The 16,331-nt window shown below is 36.1% G+C and overlaps 1 protein-coding gene and 1 long non-coding RNA gene across 2 annotated transcripts; both read left to right on the top strand.

Moving 5' to 3' along the window:
* The first annotated feature begins 6,731 nt into the window (after nucleotides 1-6,731).
* Nucleotides 6,732-11,044, top strand: LOC144425830 (uncharacterized). The gene is made up of 3 exons (XR_013477691.1): nucleotides 6,732-7,144; nucleotides 7,947-8,085; nucleotides 10,778-11,044. It is a non-coding gene; the product is annotated as an uncharacterized LOC144425830 (long non-coding RNA).
* An 86-nt stretch (nucleotides 11,045-11,130) lies between these two features.
* LOC120346902 (uncharacterized) lies at nucleotides 11,131-15,916 on the top strand. Its single transcript, XM_078114141.1, has 3 exons — nucleotides 11,131-11,649; nucleotides 12,991-13,131; nucleotides 13,766-15,916. The coding sequence occupies exons 1-3, from the start codon at nucleotides 11,322-11,324 to the stop codon at nucleotides 13,882-13,884; spliced, it is 588 nt and encodes a 195-aa protein (XP_077970267.1). The 5' UTR covers nucleotides 11,131-11,321; the 3' UTR covers nucleotides 13,885-15,916.
* The last annotated feature ends 415 nt before the right edge of the window (nucleotides 15,917-16,331 follow it).

The following is a 16,331-nucleotide window of genomic DNA, read 5'->3' as shown; positions in this document are numbered from 1 at the left end:
TGTATTCTTAAAAAACAATTCGTTTTATCTGCAGATACTAGTTTGATATTGAGATTGACCATTTCAATGCTAAATTTTCTTTAGTCAAAAGGCACACTTGATTCGCAAAGATTTGTGAATGCGCACAGTACACCAATTTGTCTAATGTTTTGATTCCATAGGCAGGAGGTTGTGGATCGGTGCTGCTCAGGATGGGATATTTTTGCCTCTAAATGCATATTACGTGTTTCACATGAATCCATCGTGCTCAGATTCGACTGTTTTCAAGGTCTGAAGGCTCCAACAGCCTTATTTTATGGGTACACAAGAGAATTTTCAGTGTGGCATGCATGGGTCAGTTGGAGTCACTAACCCCAAGATATCTATAAGCAAGGAAAAGATAACCTGGAAGTAACATTCCATAATTTAGAGTAAAAAATGTATCTGCCTCCACAGCCCTTTCAAATGGAAGATATGATGCCTCGGGGGTAATTTCTATCAAATATTTTACAGTATTATGGTTCTAGTGAAAAGGGGTGTAGGCGGCTTTTTTTAAAGTGTGGTAGGTCTAGTCGAAAGACACATTAAATGTTTATGCTAACAACTGCAAATTAATATTGCAACGCATACAAGTTAACAGAATTTGTTGAAATGGTCCTGCCTTTTGCCTTTCTTCAAAACCCCCCTTTTTCTAACTATTCTCTTCCTCTCTGGGGATGGCGAAAATTCAAATATCGATGGGACATCTAAGCAGCTGATAATGGGTTATCTTCCCTTTTTCCTGAAAAAATAAATCAAACACTAATCATCATTTGACAGTGCCAAGTTTGTGTATCAGATCAGTAATAAATTACCTGCTAACTAACAAAACAATCTGACAACACCTTCTGACCATTAATGAAGATTTCTTTCAATTTAAAACGCAACTATGCCTACCAATGTGGGCAGTTTTTAGGATAGAATTTATCTGTGGTTGGGGACAGATTGCAAGGTGCAACATCGTACGATTACCATTCTATGTCGGGAGTAGTTATCCAGTTATTTGTTTTAGAAGCATGGACTTGATGGTGGGAGATGTCGTAATCGACCAGCGGTCGTGTGAACCACCCTCATTGGGAGGAGAGCTGCAATCCCCTCGCACATAACTATCCCCGCATGGGGTTGGAACCTGTGAAACTCCCAGGGGGATCAGAGATGCGGTGGCGAGCGTATTCTTAGATGGAGAATTCAGTTGAATTCTGGTTATTTTTTGCATTAGCACTGGTGTTAAACTTTAGTTATCTATTCAACTTTTCACACTTACTAATTGATTAACTTAATAGCTAACTAGGGAAACAATACCTTATGGCAATTATTGATTAATACCTTACACGAGTCGAGTCTGCAAGTAGGCCTACGCCTAGGCCTACCAATAACAGTAGTTTGTCATCTGCTTTCCATTGAAATGAGGGAGCTTATGAATATTCAAAAAAATTGATAACGGCACATTATGACTTACCATCAACGAAGTGCTCTCCGCAAACAGTGAAACATAAGTGAGATGGCTTCTGGACTTGACATCAAGCAGTCCCACCAATAGATGATATCCACATTGCGCGACGCTCCGGAGCTTTTGAAAACAGTGGAATATAACTGAAGATCCATTTCGTTGTCTATACTATACGTACAGCCAGCGGAACAATACGAAATAACCATTTTCAACAGCCAAACAAAACGGAAACGTATAAATGTTTTCATGTACAATAGCTCAAATCAGTATATTTGCTCCAGTGATGTCAATGACCTTAAATTCAATGATAGTCCAAAACTAAGTGGCTTCATGACTCTTTCAACCAATATCCGATCTTTAGCCTCCTTCAAAAACTACACAAAATTTGAAGCACTAGTAAATTCACTGAATTGTAAGCCACATGTAATTGTTATAAATGAAACATGGATTGTATCTGATACAAATGGCCACTTCAATGCATTGGATGGATATGTTTTCATCTCTAATAGTAGATCTCATCACCGAGGTGGTGGTGTTGGTCTGTACATTCGAAATGACCTGAAATACATTGTCCGTAAGGATCTCACTATCATGTGTGAGAAGGTTTTTGAATCCATATTTATTGACATATCATTAGAAAATAAAACAATACCCTGCGGTACTATATATAGATCACCACTAACTGATGAATTGAACAATGCTAACTTTAGACATCTTTTGTCCCAAGTTCTCTCAAAGATCAACAGGTCGAATTATAATTATATAATGGGTGATTTCAACTATAATCTTATTGATGAGTCCAATATGAATACCAGCCTATTTGTTGATATTATGCACAGTCTGGCCTATTACTCTCTGATAAACTGTCCCACCAGGATAACTTCAAGTTCTGCTACCTGTATAGACCACATCTGGACAAACGTATATGATAAAAAAACTAACAGTGCTGTTTTAGCAGAATGTATTTCTGATCATTTGCCAATTGTACAATGCTCTCTCCTAGAAAAGCAAATCCAAAACAGAATTGAAACACTTCGTCGCCAATTTACTTCGTCCAACTTGAATACTTTTATAAATGAATTGAATTCCATTGATATTGATGACTTCAACAGCATACATGATCCAAACATATGCTTTTAAAAAATTTTTGATAAATTCTCTACTGTTTACTCTCAGTCTTTTCCTTACAGAACACAAACAAACAGATTAAACAAACCTTGGTATGATACTGAGTTACGCAAACTCAACAAAGTCAAACAAAAACTTTATAAGAAATTAATAAACAATAAAAACATAGATGACAAACACAAGTCACATTATAATGAATGCAGGAATCTTTATGCTCGACTTCTCCATAAAAAGAAATCAAGTTATTATATGTCCAAATTTGCCTCTCACAAAGGCAACATTAAGGCAGTATGGAAAACAATTAATGAACTAATCGGTAAAAATAAAAACAATTCATGTCCTTTGATTGGACTTGAATGCAGTAATACACAAATTGCAAATAAATTTAATGAACTCTTTTCCCAAGTGGCACAAAGATTGCTCGACAATATGCCACAACCAGCTAGCTGTGACAAAAATTACATTTCATATCTTGGAAAGCAAGAATTGTCATCCATGTTTTTAAGGCCTACTACAGCATTAGAAATAAAAAATATTATACGCGAAATGAAGCCCAAGTCAAGCTTTGGAATCGATGGTATACCATTCAAAATATTGAAATATATTCCAGAACACATCTCTGATATTCTGGCATACATATTCAATCTCTCACTATCTACTGGATTATTCATTGAAAGTTTCAAGACATCGAAAGTTCTTCCTCTCTTTAAAAAGGTAGTGTCTCAGATCTTGGGAACTATAGACCTATTAGTCTTCTACCGTCGTTTTCTAAGATTCTTGAAAAAATAATGTATAGTAGAATGTCAAACTACTTTGAAACCAACAGTGTTTTCTTCCACTCGCATCAATTCGGTTTCCGCAAGCAACACTCCACTGCTATGGCTGCTAATGTTTTGGTACACAAACTAACCAAGGCTTTTGAAGGCAAACAACATGCAATTGAAATATTCCTTGTTATTTCAAAAGCTTTTGACACCATTGACCATTCCATCCTTGTAAGCTCTATCACTATGGAATTAGAGGCGTTCCATTCAATTGGATCAGGAGCTACCTGCAAGACAGAAAACAAATTGTGCAATTGACAATTCATTCTCTAAAAATATTTGTGTCATGAAGCACGGAGTTCCTCAAGGATCTTTACTTGGTCCATTATTTTTTCTAGCTTACATTAATGATATGTCCAGGTGTCTGAAATCCTCTGAGTCAATCATGTTTGCTGATGACACTGACTTGATTCTTCATGGGGAAAACCTTGAAGATCTGTTCACAGTTGCAAACTACGAACTAGCCAACATTCATAGCTGGATGTTAGTTAATAAATTATCTCTTAATGCTAACAAGATTAAATTTGTATTATTCCATCCAAGCAAGCATAAAAGTGTGAGTTGTACAAAACCACTGCTGCTCAATGGCAATGAAATTGAAAGAGTGAAAGAAATAAAATTTCTAGGAGTTATCTTCGATGAAAATCTGTCTTGGAAATCACACATATTGCATGTTATTGGTAAAACAAAAAGAAACTTGGCAGTTGCTGCCAAAGTATCCCAGTGTGTTAATCAATCAGCTTTACTAGCAATGTTTCAATCATTACTACTCAGCCATATCCGATATTGTTGCTCAGTCTGGCTCCATGGCAATAAAACACTTGTCTCAAAATTGCAAAGTATTTGTAATAATTTTTTAAGAATTCTTTTTAGGAAAGGTAAACGTGAAAGTGTAAACCATTTCTATAAAAAGCTAAATATACTCAAAGTTGAAGATATAATGAAATTTGAAGTATTATCATTAGTCCATGATTTCCATAACAATTCCTTGCCAAACTGCTTCGACGACATACTAACTAAAATTACTTCCAATCGAAGAAGTAGTTCCAACCTGTTCATACCTTTTATGAGTACATCTGTGAGCCAACATGCCTTATGTTATACTGGGCCCAAGCTGTGGAATTCTCTCCCCTTGAATTTGAAGACATTAAAATCCAAAAAATCTTTTCAGAAAAAAGTCAAGTCCTACTTGGTATCAAAATATTAAAATTTAATATTAGAATCACACTGTTATATATTTTTCGTATGTAATTAGCTACAACTTCAAAAGAAAGACCATGACATAAGTTGGGACACTCAGCACTTGCACATACTTATTGTTTTCATGAGAATGTTGAACACCCATAACATTGTTAGTGTTTCTGAGATTGCTAATTTATTTTTTAAAAAAGAAGTTGAGCTCTCTTCATCTGTTTTGCATTCTAGTTGACCATTTATTTTGTTCTATAGCATAAGATTTTCCTTAATATGGCTGTTCACATTCTGATATCTGCATGCGCATGTTTTCTTTTCTTTCAATGTTGGGTTTCTGATATTCCACATGCGTGAACTTTGTTTTCTATTTGGGTGGTGTGATTCTTTGTGAGGGTTGTAGACAGTAGAATTAAACTCCTGTACCTAATATTGTAATTAGGTGACCAGTCGAGGTATATTTGGATTCTCCCCTATTGTTATTGTTTCTGAGATTACTAATTAATTTTGAACTAGCAGTTGAGCTCTCTCCATCTGTTTTGCATTCTAGTTGGCCATTTATTTTGTTCTATAGCATAAGATTTTCCTTAATATGGCTGTTCACATTCTGATATCTGCATGCGCATGTTTTCTTTTCTTTCAATGTTGGGTTTTTGATATTCCACATGCGTGAACTCTGTTTTCTGTTTGGGTGGTGTGATTTATTGTGAGGGTTGTAGACGGTATAATTTAACTCCTGTACCTAATATTGTAATTAGGTGACCAGTCGAGGTATATTTGGATTCTCCCCTACATTTTAACTTGCTGTAGTACTATATGCTGTGTCCTGCGTGTGTACAAAGTTTTTATCCTTGGTCGAATTTATGCTGTGTATAGCATGCAAATGTGTAAGGGTTAGTGTGATGTTAATGGCTAAGATAATGACATACATGTGTGTGGTTTGACCGACATCAAAAGGTTTTTGCATGGTTTGTGAACAATTTCTCTTGTGTCCCAACCACAATCTCTTCTTTCTCAGGTCTTTTAACTAGCAGTCTAATGATATTCAATTAATATTAATCAATATTTATACAATTCAACAACTTCCACTCAAAGGTGTAGGGTAGTTTTCTATTGATTCCTTATTTGCAATCATTGAATATCGTACTCGCAGATATATTTTTCGTTTTTCAGGACGTCATGATGATCAATTTAAATGCTATCTATGTCAACATGAAAGGTGTATACATCCACAAAACTTGCAGACTGATGAATCATCCGTGATGAATTTGAACTGACCGCAGTGATCAACAACCTAAATTAAAGTTACTTGCCTATAATCCATGACCCTAGAAACCTTACTTGAACCTTAAACACCATATATATTCCCTTAACCAATTTTCACACCTCTGTATCATACCGCCCTAATTGATTTTAATTATGATTACCGGTACTGTTATTGATTAATAGTATTTAAAATAATTTGGACGTTATTTGGCTTGTTGTGGCTTCTATTTGATGAGTGAAGCAGGTCTAGCCCACCTCTTCATACATCCAACTTGGCAATTCTGATTGGGCAATTTGGCATTAGGTGAGTCCAATTATAATCAGCTTGACGATATCTTTTGAGGAATACTTTTCTATCCACAATACATTACTCTTGTTGACTAATTCGGTATCCAATTTGGCAATCCTCATAAAATTATTAATTTGGTGTGGCAAAAGAATTTATTCATTTTTTTATTTTCATTTTTCATTTTCATTTTTTTATTTTTTATTTTTTTTTTATTTGTTTGTATATTTTCCTTCCTTTTTACTTTTAAGTCTCGCTTTTTTCGCTTCCGACTGTATAATGTCTCGTTGATTGTGTGTGTGTGTGCGTGCGTGCCTTAATTAGTTTGTTTTTTTTTACTTTTGGGTGAGCGAACACGTACTACTTCTTTTATCAATACCTTTCCATCTAAAATCTGTACGTTTCAAACCTTACTCTAGGTTTTGTTCGCTTTCCCGATTCTATAATCATATACTTTTGTTTTTATCTATTTTTTTATCGTCTATTGCTGATTATGGAGTCGAAATAAACTTATACTTATGCAGAGGCGAGCGTATTCCTAACGCTCAGCAAGATGAGCCACACCATCGCTCCGACTAAATGAAGGTTCGGCGCATGGCAGTATATTGATTAGCATTTGGAAATAAATCCCCTCCCTTGATGATAATTTAATAATTTCATGGCCATTTTCTGCGCTATATATTATATATATACATAAAGATATTTTGTTTTCAAAACAGTCCTTGTTGTAAGTTTATCCAATCTAAAGTTTATCGATTTCTCTGTTTCTAATTTTCAGCGGTTATTGCAAGACTCTAGATACAATTTTTCAAATGGTCAACCTATTGTTATGCGATAAGTATTTTTTCAGCGCCTTATATTGTGAAGAAATTATATTTTGAGAAAGTTCTGGATTTTGGCTTCAAAGCACGGTGGCAAATCAAGAAAGCTCGTGAAGCAGTTTTTTACAATGTTGAAGTCTATAGGAATCAAGAACTTGAGGCGAGAATTAGAGTTGTGTGATGTGGTCAGGGCTATTGGTTGTCAAGATTTCATCATCCATCGTCCCTTTTATAAAACTCTCAAAATTTCATGCTTCTCAATATAAAATACCTTAGTTCTGCTTTTAATTGGTTTCTATCAGTTATTTCATTATCCATGTTTAATTGTTAAAAAAACAGCAAATGAACATAAAACAAGAAACCCACCGCATCCCAAGAATTAAAAAATTACCGTCGAGTAACTTCAAATTAATGTAGTCATTTGAAATGGTACCTAGCAGATCCATTTGCTAGTAGTTTATTGAGTAGCCCTCTAGTGGGGCTGAAGACAAACCTCTACTTAGAGCATTGCACCGACTATGTTACGAATCAAAATCTTAGGTTCAACCCATCTATATCCACCACCTCACCAAGGTTGTAAAAATCAAATATGCAATGCATAACCTTAAAGGTTCCAGTCATTTCAAAATAGTGACTACTTGTCCAGAGCCTATGTTCAAGGTTAATGGCATTGCAGAATACAGCTATTTAAATATAGAATATATGTGGGAGAAGGAAGACAATAAGTTGGCTTAATCATACGAAAGACCTCTGCCCTTTCTGTATAAAATATGTAAACAACCCTGAAATGCTTGAAGGTTCAATCATTTGTCTCTTATGCAATATCATTACAATCCACCCATCATACACGAACCCACCCAGTACAATCAAGAGATGAGTTGATAAGCTTGTTCCAAATAGCTGGTGTCACTTGGTTTTGATTGCCTGCCGTCTTCAACAGATTTTTTTCCGATTTTTTATAGAGACAAGAAGACAAACTAGATGGCAAATCTCTCACTATTGTTGGATGCAGACCGTCGTCCGAGTACAAAGTTGTAGTTTACCCTGTAAATGCCCAAGGAGTTGTCAATGGACCAGCAATAAGCGGAATATTTTTGACAGGTTTGTTATATAGGATAGGGATTTTATATTTATTGCAGCGATGGGAAGTCTATAAGTCGAGCCAATTGCTTGGATAGAGTATTCCAGGGGTCGGCAACCTTTTGAACTCAGCGTGCCATTTTATGAATAACGAGCACCTTTGCGTGCCAAACATTTTTATGTGTTTGGTTTGCAACTACCTGATTTGAATAGTAAGAGAATGTAAAACAGATTTATTTTATACGATAACGTGCATGGAAATTAGCTAACGCGAGCTTTCAGCATATGGCATTTCTACCTTCGACCTGTCTTTGCACGACTTAATTAATAGATTTGAAGGCCACTCACAATTAGTTTTGTAGCCAGAAAAGATGTGAACGCGTCAATACTAAAGAAAAGAGAATTTATTCCATCATTTTTGTTAGGGATACACATGCTGACTCTTTGCATGTCTGTGCTATCATTTCAGCGTTCGCTACATGATCAAAATTTTGGCTTCAGTGAGGTACCCAGTCAGCCAGGCGCTTGACCAGAATTTTCAAAAAGCAGGGTGGTCAAATCGGGAAATTTCATTTCCTCCTGAAACAGTCTCCGTGATTAAGCGTTCGTAAGAAGAAAGACTTTCAGTGTATACTTTTCTGTCGCGTAAAATGTTCAATTCACGACAGCTACGAGAATCTATAAAACTTTCTTCTATATTGATATAACTGTGTCCATAGTAACTCGCGGTTGCGTCTTCTTTTGTCAAAATATAAACATTAATAGTCTAAAATACCGCTCAATGTGTTGATATCAGTAAATCACAAATACATATTTATCGCCTTGAAATCCCTGCGGAAGGACTTTTCCGTTATGCAAAGTAATCAATCCATGACCGATACAGTCATATTTAAATTGTCTTGCTTTATTCTAATTTACTTATCCTAAATTTAACCTGCGGTTGTGTGGACAAAATAAATGCTTCACTATTCACTACCCTAAAATACCACGGCAATCCGCGGACATAAAAATGTGTGGTAAACTTCTCGGTTATATCTAGTTTTGATCCGTATTTTTGCCGTTTTGCGAATTCGACAAATCTGAGCTGTACTTGCAACAATGACTCTACTCTATCGCAATGCTGCCACTCAGATTATTTCCAAGATGAAACCGTTAGAAAAATCCCAAGTCTGCTATAAAATCTCACGGAGTAAAATTTATTTTAGTACAGTAAAAATTGATTGAATATACTTTAATTAATTATCTTATATATCACCACGACTCAGGAAAAAGTCGCGTTCCCAACCTTGTAATATGATACGTATAATATTAACACGAAAATTTGTGACCGCAATTCGAAGTAATGGATAAAAAAACAAAATCTGCACACAACTAACTGTGCGAATTTGATTCTAGTGACATTATGATTGTCAACGCCGTCCAAACTTATGCATACCCTAGGCAGACGAAATTTTGCGACGTTTGCGGTTCCATATTTAGTATTTTATATTGCTGCTTTTCCATAAAAAAATTTGCGTCGCCGATTCACTCTTTTATTTGACTCAAGCAACTCGCCGCCGATTATTGTATAATAACTATCAGCGAATTCACAATTCTGAGCGAGCGAGTACAAAAAGAAAGGAATTATTATCGTTGTCGTGAAAAAAGTTTTGTGATTTGGGGAGAATAAACACCAACTTAAAAGTGTTTACGACCTAAATAACACGTCCCGCTGACAAAAACAAAGGGCGATTTTAGCAAAAAGTTGTACGAATTGCCCAAGTATGAATTGATAAAATAATATTCAATATATCACGATTTTTAGAGAGCAAAAGGTACCCCAACAGTAGTATAAAAAGTCGATGGTAGTTGAACATGTAGTTTCAATAGCGAAGCGTTTCCGAAGGTAGCCTAATCTGGCAACCCTGCACGCAAACGCTCAATTACACTGATTTCCCGTACAGATTTCAGTCTGTGATCCATTGCTTTTCCGAAAGTAGCAAAATGTGGCAAACCGCACCGCACACGCCTATTTACACTGATTTCGCATACAGATTTTGGCTTCTTGTCGATTGCAGTTGAATATTACATGTTTTATCAATGAATTTGTCGAATTGGTATTTTTTGTTCAAATGTAGAATGTTTGTCGAACTACTAAAATAAATATCTGAATCTGCCTTAAATCACTTGGCGTGCCAATTGTGGCACGCGTTCCAGGGGTTGCCGACCTCTGGCGCGGCGGTGTGGCTCAACGGGCTAAGCGTTAGGAATACGCTCGCCACCGCACCTCTAATTACTCTGCGTGGGTTCGCAGGTTCGAATCCCATGCAGGGATGGTTATGTGCGAGAGGATTGCTGGACTCCTCGCCGTCGTTGGGTGGTTCACGTAACCGCTGATCGGTTACGGCTTCCTCCACCACCAAGTCCATGCTTCCTAAAACAAACAATACAGTAAAACTAATCCCATACCCGACTTGGAATGGTAACCGGACGAGAGGCCGTGGTTCGCCATATGGATAAGCCGTCCTATCGGCTTTCCTCTCCCCCGGGATAAATATGTAAATCCTATCCTAATCTAACGTGCAAAAGCAAGTCTACTTTCTATCTCCTAATACTTACATATATGTATTGTGTCTGTCTCCTTGGTATAAATTGTTTCAAGCAAGCTCACTCACACAGAAGTGTTTCGTTATAGTGTCACCTGCTCTTAAAAAAAAATTTCACACTATCACAGGTACAACGCCAATATATGGTTTGCGAGTGAATGAAGACAAAGATGCAATTTCTTTGTCTTTGGTCGAACTTCAAGAAGACAATATTCGATACAAAATTCAAAGCTATAAAAAGGTTTTTTTGTGGGGATGGAATCTCATTGGCTGTGACGATACGACACAGCCATGCTTTTGGCTCAAATCACCAACGCCAGGAGTAAAGTATCGGTTCACAATCCAGGCAAAAAATTCTCATGGCCTAGTTGGAAAGAAATAAGAAATTTATAAGAAATGTAGAAGTATCTTGTTGTATGCTGTTTTCTTTTTCTGGTCGATTTTTAGATTACTATGCATTTAGGTTTGTACCTTGAAAAAAATGTGTGAGACATGCTAGCAATTGGTCAAAAACTTCAATCAGTCCACCATATTATAGATTCATACTTTTAGCTTTCCTGAGTCTGGAATAAAGATGAAAGATTTACCTCGATTACACAAAACTAAACATATTTTCCAGCCGGCAAATGCACTGTACATATTTACATTGTGAAGAAGGATCCCAACGATATAATGGTTTTATACATGTCAGATGAGGAAAAACTGGAAAAATATCTAAAAACATGGATTGATGATGGATACAGCACTATTCGTCCAGTATCAATCCCCATCATCATGTACAGCTCGAGAAAATACAAGAGTAAGCTACACTGCGAAGCAAGATCTGTTCCTGTCTACCCAGACAAAGGTCACGAATTGGAGGATCAGTTGCTTCTCGATGACCACCTGGTGGCTTATAAATTTGTTGCCAAAGCTTCGGAGAAAGGCGAATTCGTACTCGAATTCAAGGTAGAGGAAAATGTCGACGTCATCAAGACTGAACCATTTGTCATAAGTTCAGGTATATTAACTATGGAATGCTATATATATTGTATATTTTTTGGTGCTCCTGAAGTATGTGCACCAAAATGGCGCACAACCAGAACATAGTAAGTGTACCAGGCTGGGGTTCAGGTTGTGCGCCATCCTGATGCACTACTTCCGAAGCGCCTATTTTTCAATCTATATTTATGCACACTCAAAACAAGGCCGTGTACAAGCACTCCATTGATTTATAAGCATGTGTAAGGAGATACCATTTTGTTTGGTACTGCCTACCCAATTTTTAAACTGTAGGATTTAAACCTGAGATGTGTAATCTGTGATGCCGATATAGTTGAATGTAATGCTTTAACCAGCTTGGCCAGTATTATATGATAATAGAGAGCTACATATATTGTGTGTTTGACTAGATTGAGAATAAAACTGTTGGTGTCATAGGGGTGGCGAACTTTTTTGAATGAAGGTCAATTTTTTTTTCATTATGGAAATTACAGCAGTGGGTTTTGTTTAAACAATGTATACATCAATGATGAAGTTGCTACTGCATCGTATCCCTGAGTCCCACAATCCATGGTCGAATAGTTTTGAACTTGACACATGCAGCAGAGGAATTTCATAGGCGGAAACATGAATTCGCATGTACGTGTATTAGAGCTAAGATCTGAAGCCCGACCCGACCCGAAATTTGGGTTGGGTCGGGCCTGAAATGTCAATCATTAGGCTCGGGTCTGTTCGGGCTTCTCTATTGCTGGTTTTTTTTTTAAATAAATATGTTTATAAAAAATATATACCAAATCTATGTGTGAATACCTAACTAAGAAATACTCGTTATAAAATAATTTGCATAAAACAGAAGAAGCTGTAATGGATCTTTCCCCGACCTTTGACCCCGAAAATATTCTTCCCATACCACACCATTGCAAAATTTTCGGGCCTATTTTAAGAGTGGTTTCGCATAAAATGGAGTATTTGTTTCAAACCATCATTATAATTCATCGCATGAAACAAAATGTTTTTCAAGAGTACTGATGAGAAAATCGGTAATTCCAGCCAGTTAATTAGTCGGGGTTGGATCAGGTTTAATGCCCATGGGCTGGACTGGGCGGGGCTGGAATTTTTGGGCCCGATCTTACCTCTAACGTGAATTACTGAACAACGTTTATAATGCTACGGCAAATCTTTTCGAAAGAGTTTCGAAGAAAATTGGTTCCAGAAAAAAATCGGAAGGGAATTCTGCTCTGAGAGAATTATATTTTTCAATCGGATTTTATCCACATTAAAGCCATCCTCACCCATGTGAATAATAATATAATATTATCATACATTGTATTAACTTTACTGTTATGTTTTTGATATTCAGCTGGCGCTCAACCTCTTCATCAGTATCATGTTCAAGCTGCCAATGCAAACTTTGGAGAAAACGGTGTAGATGTTAAAGTTGAGGGAGGAGGGGTTCTCAATGTTGGTTCTGGACAAAGCCATAATTCAGGCATTTCTACAGGTTAGCTATTCTCCTGATCATATTGGGTTTACAGTACTGGCGTTCATTGCATCTTTACAGTTTTAAATAGCCCTTAGCAGTTCGGTGGTCCCTTCTAACTCTGTACATATATGAAAAATTCTCCAAAATACATAGTTTTTACATATTTTACCTTTTTATAAAGAAATAGGCTCTGGACTAGTTGTCACTTGTGGATATGGATCTATCACATCAGGAAAAAATACAGTGTTAATAAATAGCTTTGCCTACACAATTAAAGGCACTCTCACAAGTTATGTAAAGGACCTGGATTCGAACTCAAGATCTTGTGACACCAATATAGTAGGTCAACTCCTAAGCAACTGATATAATGTTTATTTGCACCTCTTTCGTCGTACAAGGCATTGTACACATATCCACTGATATACAACAAGATACTGTTTTTAGATGGAGTGGGATCATCCCGGTTTGGCATTGGCTACCCAATGTCCCCACGTCTGAGTGAGTTAATGAACACGGGATCCTGAACTTGCAATGTGTAAACTCTGAAGAATGATTCTTAAACCGCTCGCCCATTATACCTACAATCAATTCAGTTTACTTGTGAATTATTTGAACTCTCTGATCTAAGCTATTTTATGTTCTATTTATACAGAATCTGTTCAAGGACATTCAGTTCCTCAAGGAAATAGACCAAACAATCGAATCAGACGTTCGCTTAGAAGATCCAGCTTTAACTCAATAACCCGGAAACCTGGATATCGACCGTTGTGATGTTTCGAGCAAGAAACGAGCAAACTTGTATAAAAACACATAAGTTTGTTTGTCAAACAAGCTTAATTCGTGCATCACCACACACTTATGTACAGGACTGTGGAAAACGACTCTAGCTTCAAGAAAATCAAATTATGATAGTGAATTTTTATTCATCTTATTTGATTAATCTCCTATGCTTTGTTTTCTTTATTATCAGAATTGGGCCTTTTCAAATGTGTTTTTCTCTAATTTATGCAAATTACTTACCTGATTTTATTCTGTGTGTCAATATAAAAATACCGGTACTCCCAAAGTACGTGAACCAAGATGACGGACACCGGAACTTAGTAAGTGTAGAAGGTTAAGGTTAGGCCATAATTTCAGGTACAAAATACTTGGAATAAAATTATGCCCTAACCCTAACCTGGTACATATATGCCCACTATGTTCCGATGTCCGCCAACTTAGTACACATACTTTGGGAGTACCTACCTATATATACCTACATAGATAGTGCTCATATTCATACCCGCACTGTACTAAGATTAAATGTATAGCTTTATATTGTTTGTTTATGATTGTTGATTCATCATGCTTAACTTTAAGATAACATGTTTATCAATTCACTGCTAGTGCTAATTAACATTTGCTATCAGTAATGGTTCTAACTTTTTTTTCTTTTTCACCTATTTTGGATTTCTTTATTTCTCCCTCACTATGCATAAAAAGTTTGTCGCAGAATAAAATTGATTTAAAAAGTGCAATATCTTGTTGTTTTTTATCGACTTTTATCTATGCTTTTTGTGACATTGCATTATGGTATTATTATTATTTGTGCAATATAAATTTCTAATTTCAACTTATTGATGCTTGCTCTAGCATAATCTAAGTACAGACAGTTAGATAACTACGATTCTTTTTGAGTTGTGATGTGATTTAGGAGTCTTACTGAACACTAACACAAGTATATTTTTGTACAGGAAGTTTCCTCTTTTTATTTTTTGTGCCATTTGTGTTAGAGCGCATAATCTTGAATCACTTAAAAGAGTCATCTTTATTTCTGCTTTAGTATTGTTTCATCATGAGCATATGGCTCAACTAACACAAGGATTTATTTCTTTTTCCACTTTGAACCTCTATAATATTGTCCCTAAATTATCGCACCCCCGTTCTAGAATTGCTGAAAAAAGGTATTTACATATGTGTAAATAGCGAAGCCATTGTATTACATTCAATAATTTCATGTATCTCATTTTAACAGTCTTATGATAAAGGAGAAGAGGGGAGAGTTTTTTCACAATTCAATGTATTAAAGGCCTTGTACTTTTAACCAAACCTCATGATTCACCATTCTCACACTCTCTAAGAACACTTTTTGCATCCCTGGGGCTGCGCGTGCACCTCATGCTAAAAACATTGATATAAAGAAAAGATAGCTATGATATTTTTTTGTGCATCCAACAGATAGAGTTTCTTTGTGACTTGTTTCGTTTGTTTTATTATGCTGCATAATGATTGTGAAACCAAGCAAAAGTTTGATCGTCTTTTATTAATTGAATTGTATAAACTATAGAAATTTATCAAAGCAGTATTAAATATTAAAATTTAATATAAGTGGCAAACCTGATAAGTATTTCATTGTATATTTAAACAATATACCTATATTAATATAATATAGATAGACGCTCTGGTTTGAATGCAAGCTTACAAATCTCTGTACTGGCAGAACCCTAGGTTGTCGCGGAACCTTGGCTGAAAACACTGTATTAGAGCCACTGCTTTTGAACTGATTTGTGTCTATCATAACTCTATTATTGTTTCAGTGGCTCTTAGCATTGCAGTGGTTACCTGTAACTTTACTTTGCGGTGGATTTCGTAGATTTGTTCCGTAGTGGTTGTCATAGTTTGTTCACACCTGAGTTATTTTTTCAAGTGGGGGCGGAGGCTGATCCGATTGTCTCTTGTTTGTGTTTGGATTATATTTTATCAATTTGTGTGATTCTGTGCTCTATTACTTGATATTCTGTTAATAAAGCAATGATAATCTATTCATCTTTGTTATCATGTTCACCACAGATGGTTTTCACAACAGGATTATCGTTCATTTTAATGAGAATAGCATTTTTATATTGAGTCTGCTCAGTCGTAGGAGATTTTCAATCTCTAGTTAATGAAAAATTGGTCTATTAGTTGAGATTCTTCCTGAACCCAAATAAACAACAGCAATTAAAAAATGACCCATATTATGTAAAAAACGGTGTCCGATATCGCCAAAACTTATCAAGTTCGACTACTTATCTGTGCAGAGGACGACATCATAGCCGACCGCTTTGTGATGTCCGTTGGACTTCACTGGGGGATTCCCCCGGGTCGCATGGTACGGTACCGTTGAATGCGACTTCGTCGCTTTTATGTTTTGGCTTCCTCCTAATCCCTTTACATATTTTTTTGCAAAATATTTGATA

Source organism: Styela clava, chromosome 1 (genome assembly GCF_964204865.1).
Source record: "Styela clava chromosome 1, kaStyClav1.hap1.2, whole genome shotgun sequence".
NCBI classification, from domain to species: Eukaryota; Metazoa; Chordata; class Ascidiacea; order Stolidobranchia; family Styelidae; genus Styela; species Styela clava.
The sequence above is the reverse complement of the archived record's forward strand: the minus strand, read 5'-3'. Positions and strand labels throughout refer to the sequence as shown.

Excerpts from the sequence above, each read along its gene's own strand:
- LOC120346902 (XM_078114141.1), top strand. The coding sequence starts at position 11,322 with ATGGTTTTATACATGTCAGATGAGGAAAAACTGGAAAAATATCTAAAA. Across the intron at positions 11,650-12,990 it reads ACCATTTGTCATAAGTTCAG|CTGGCGCTCAACCTCTTCAT; the intron begins GTATATTAACTA and ends TTTGATATTCAG. Across the intron at positions 13,132-13,765 it reads TAATTCAGGCATTTCTACAG|AATCTGTTCAAGGACATTCA; the intron begins GTTAGCTATTCT and ends CTATTTATACAG.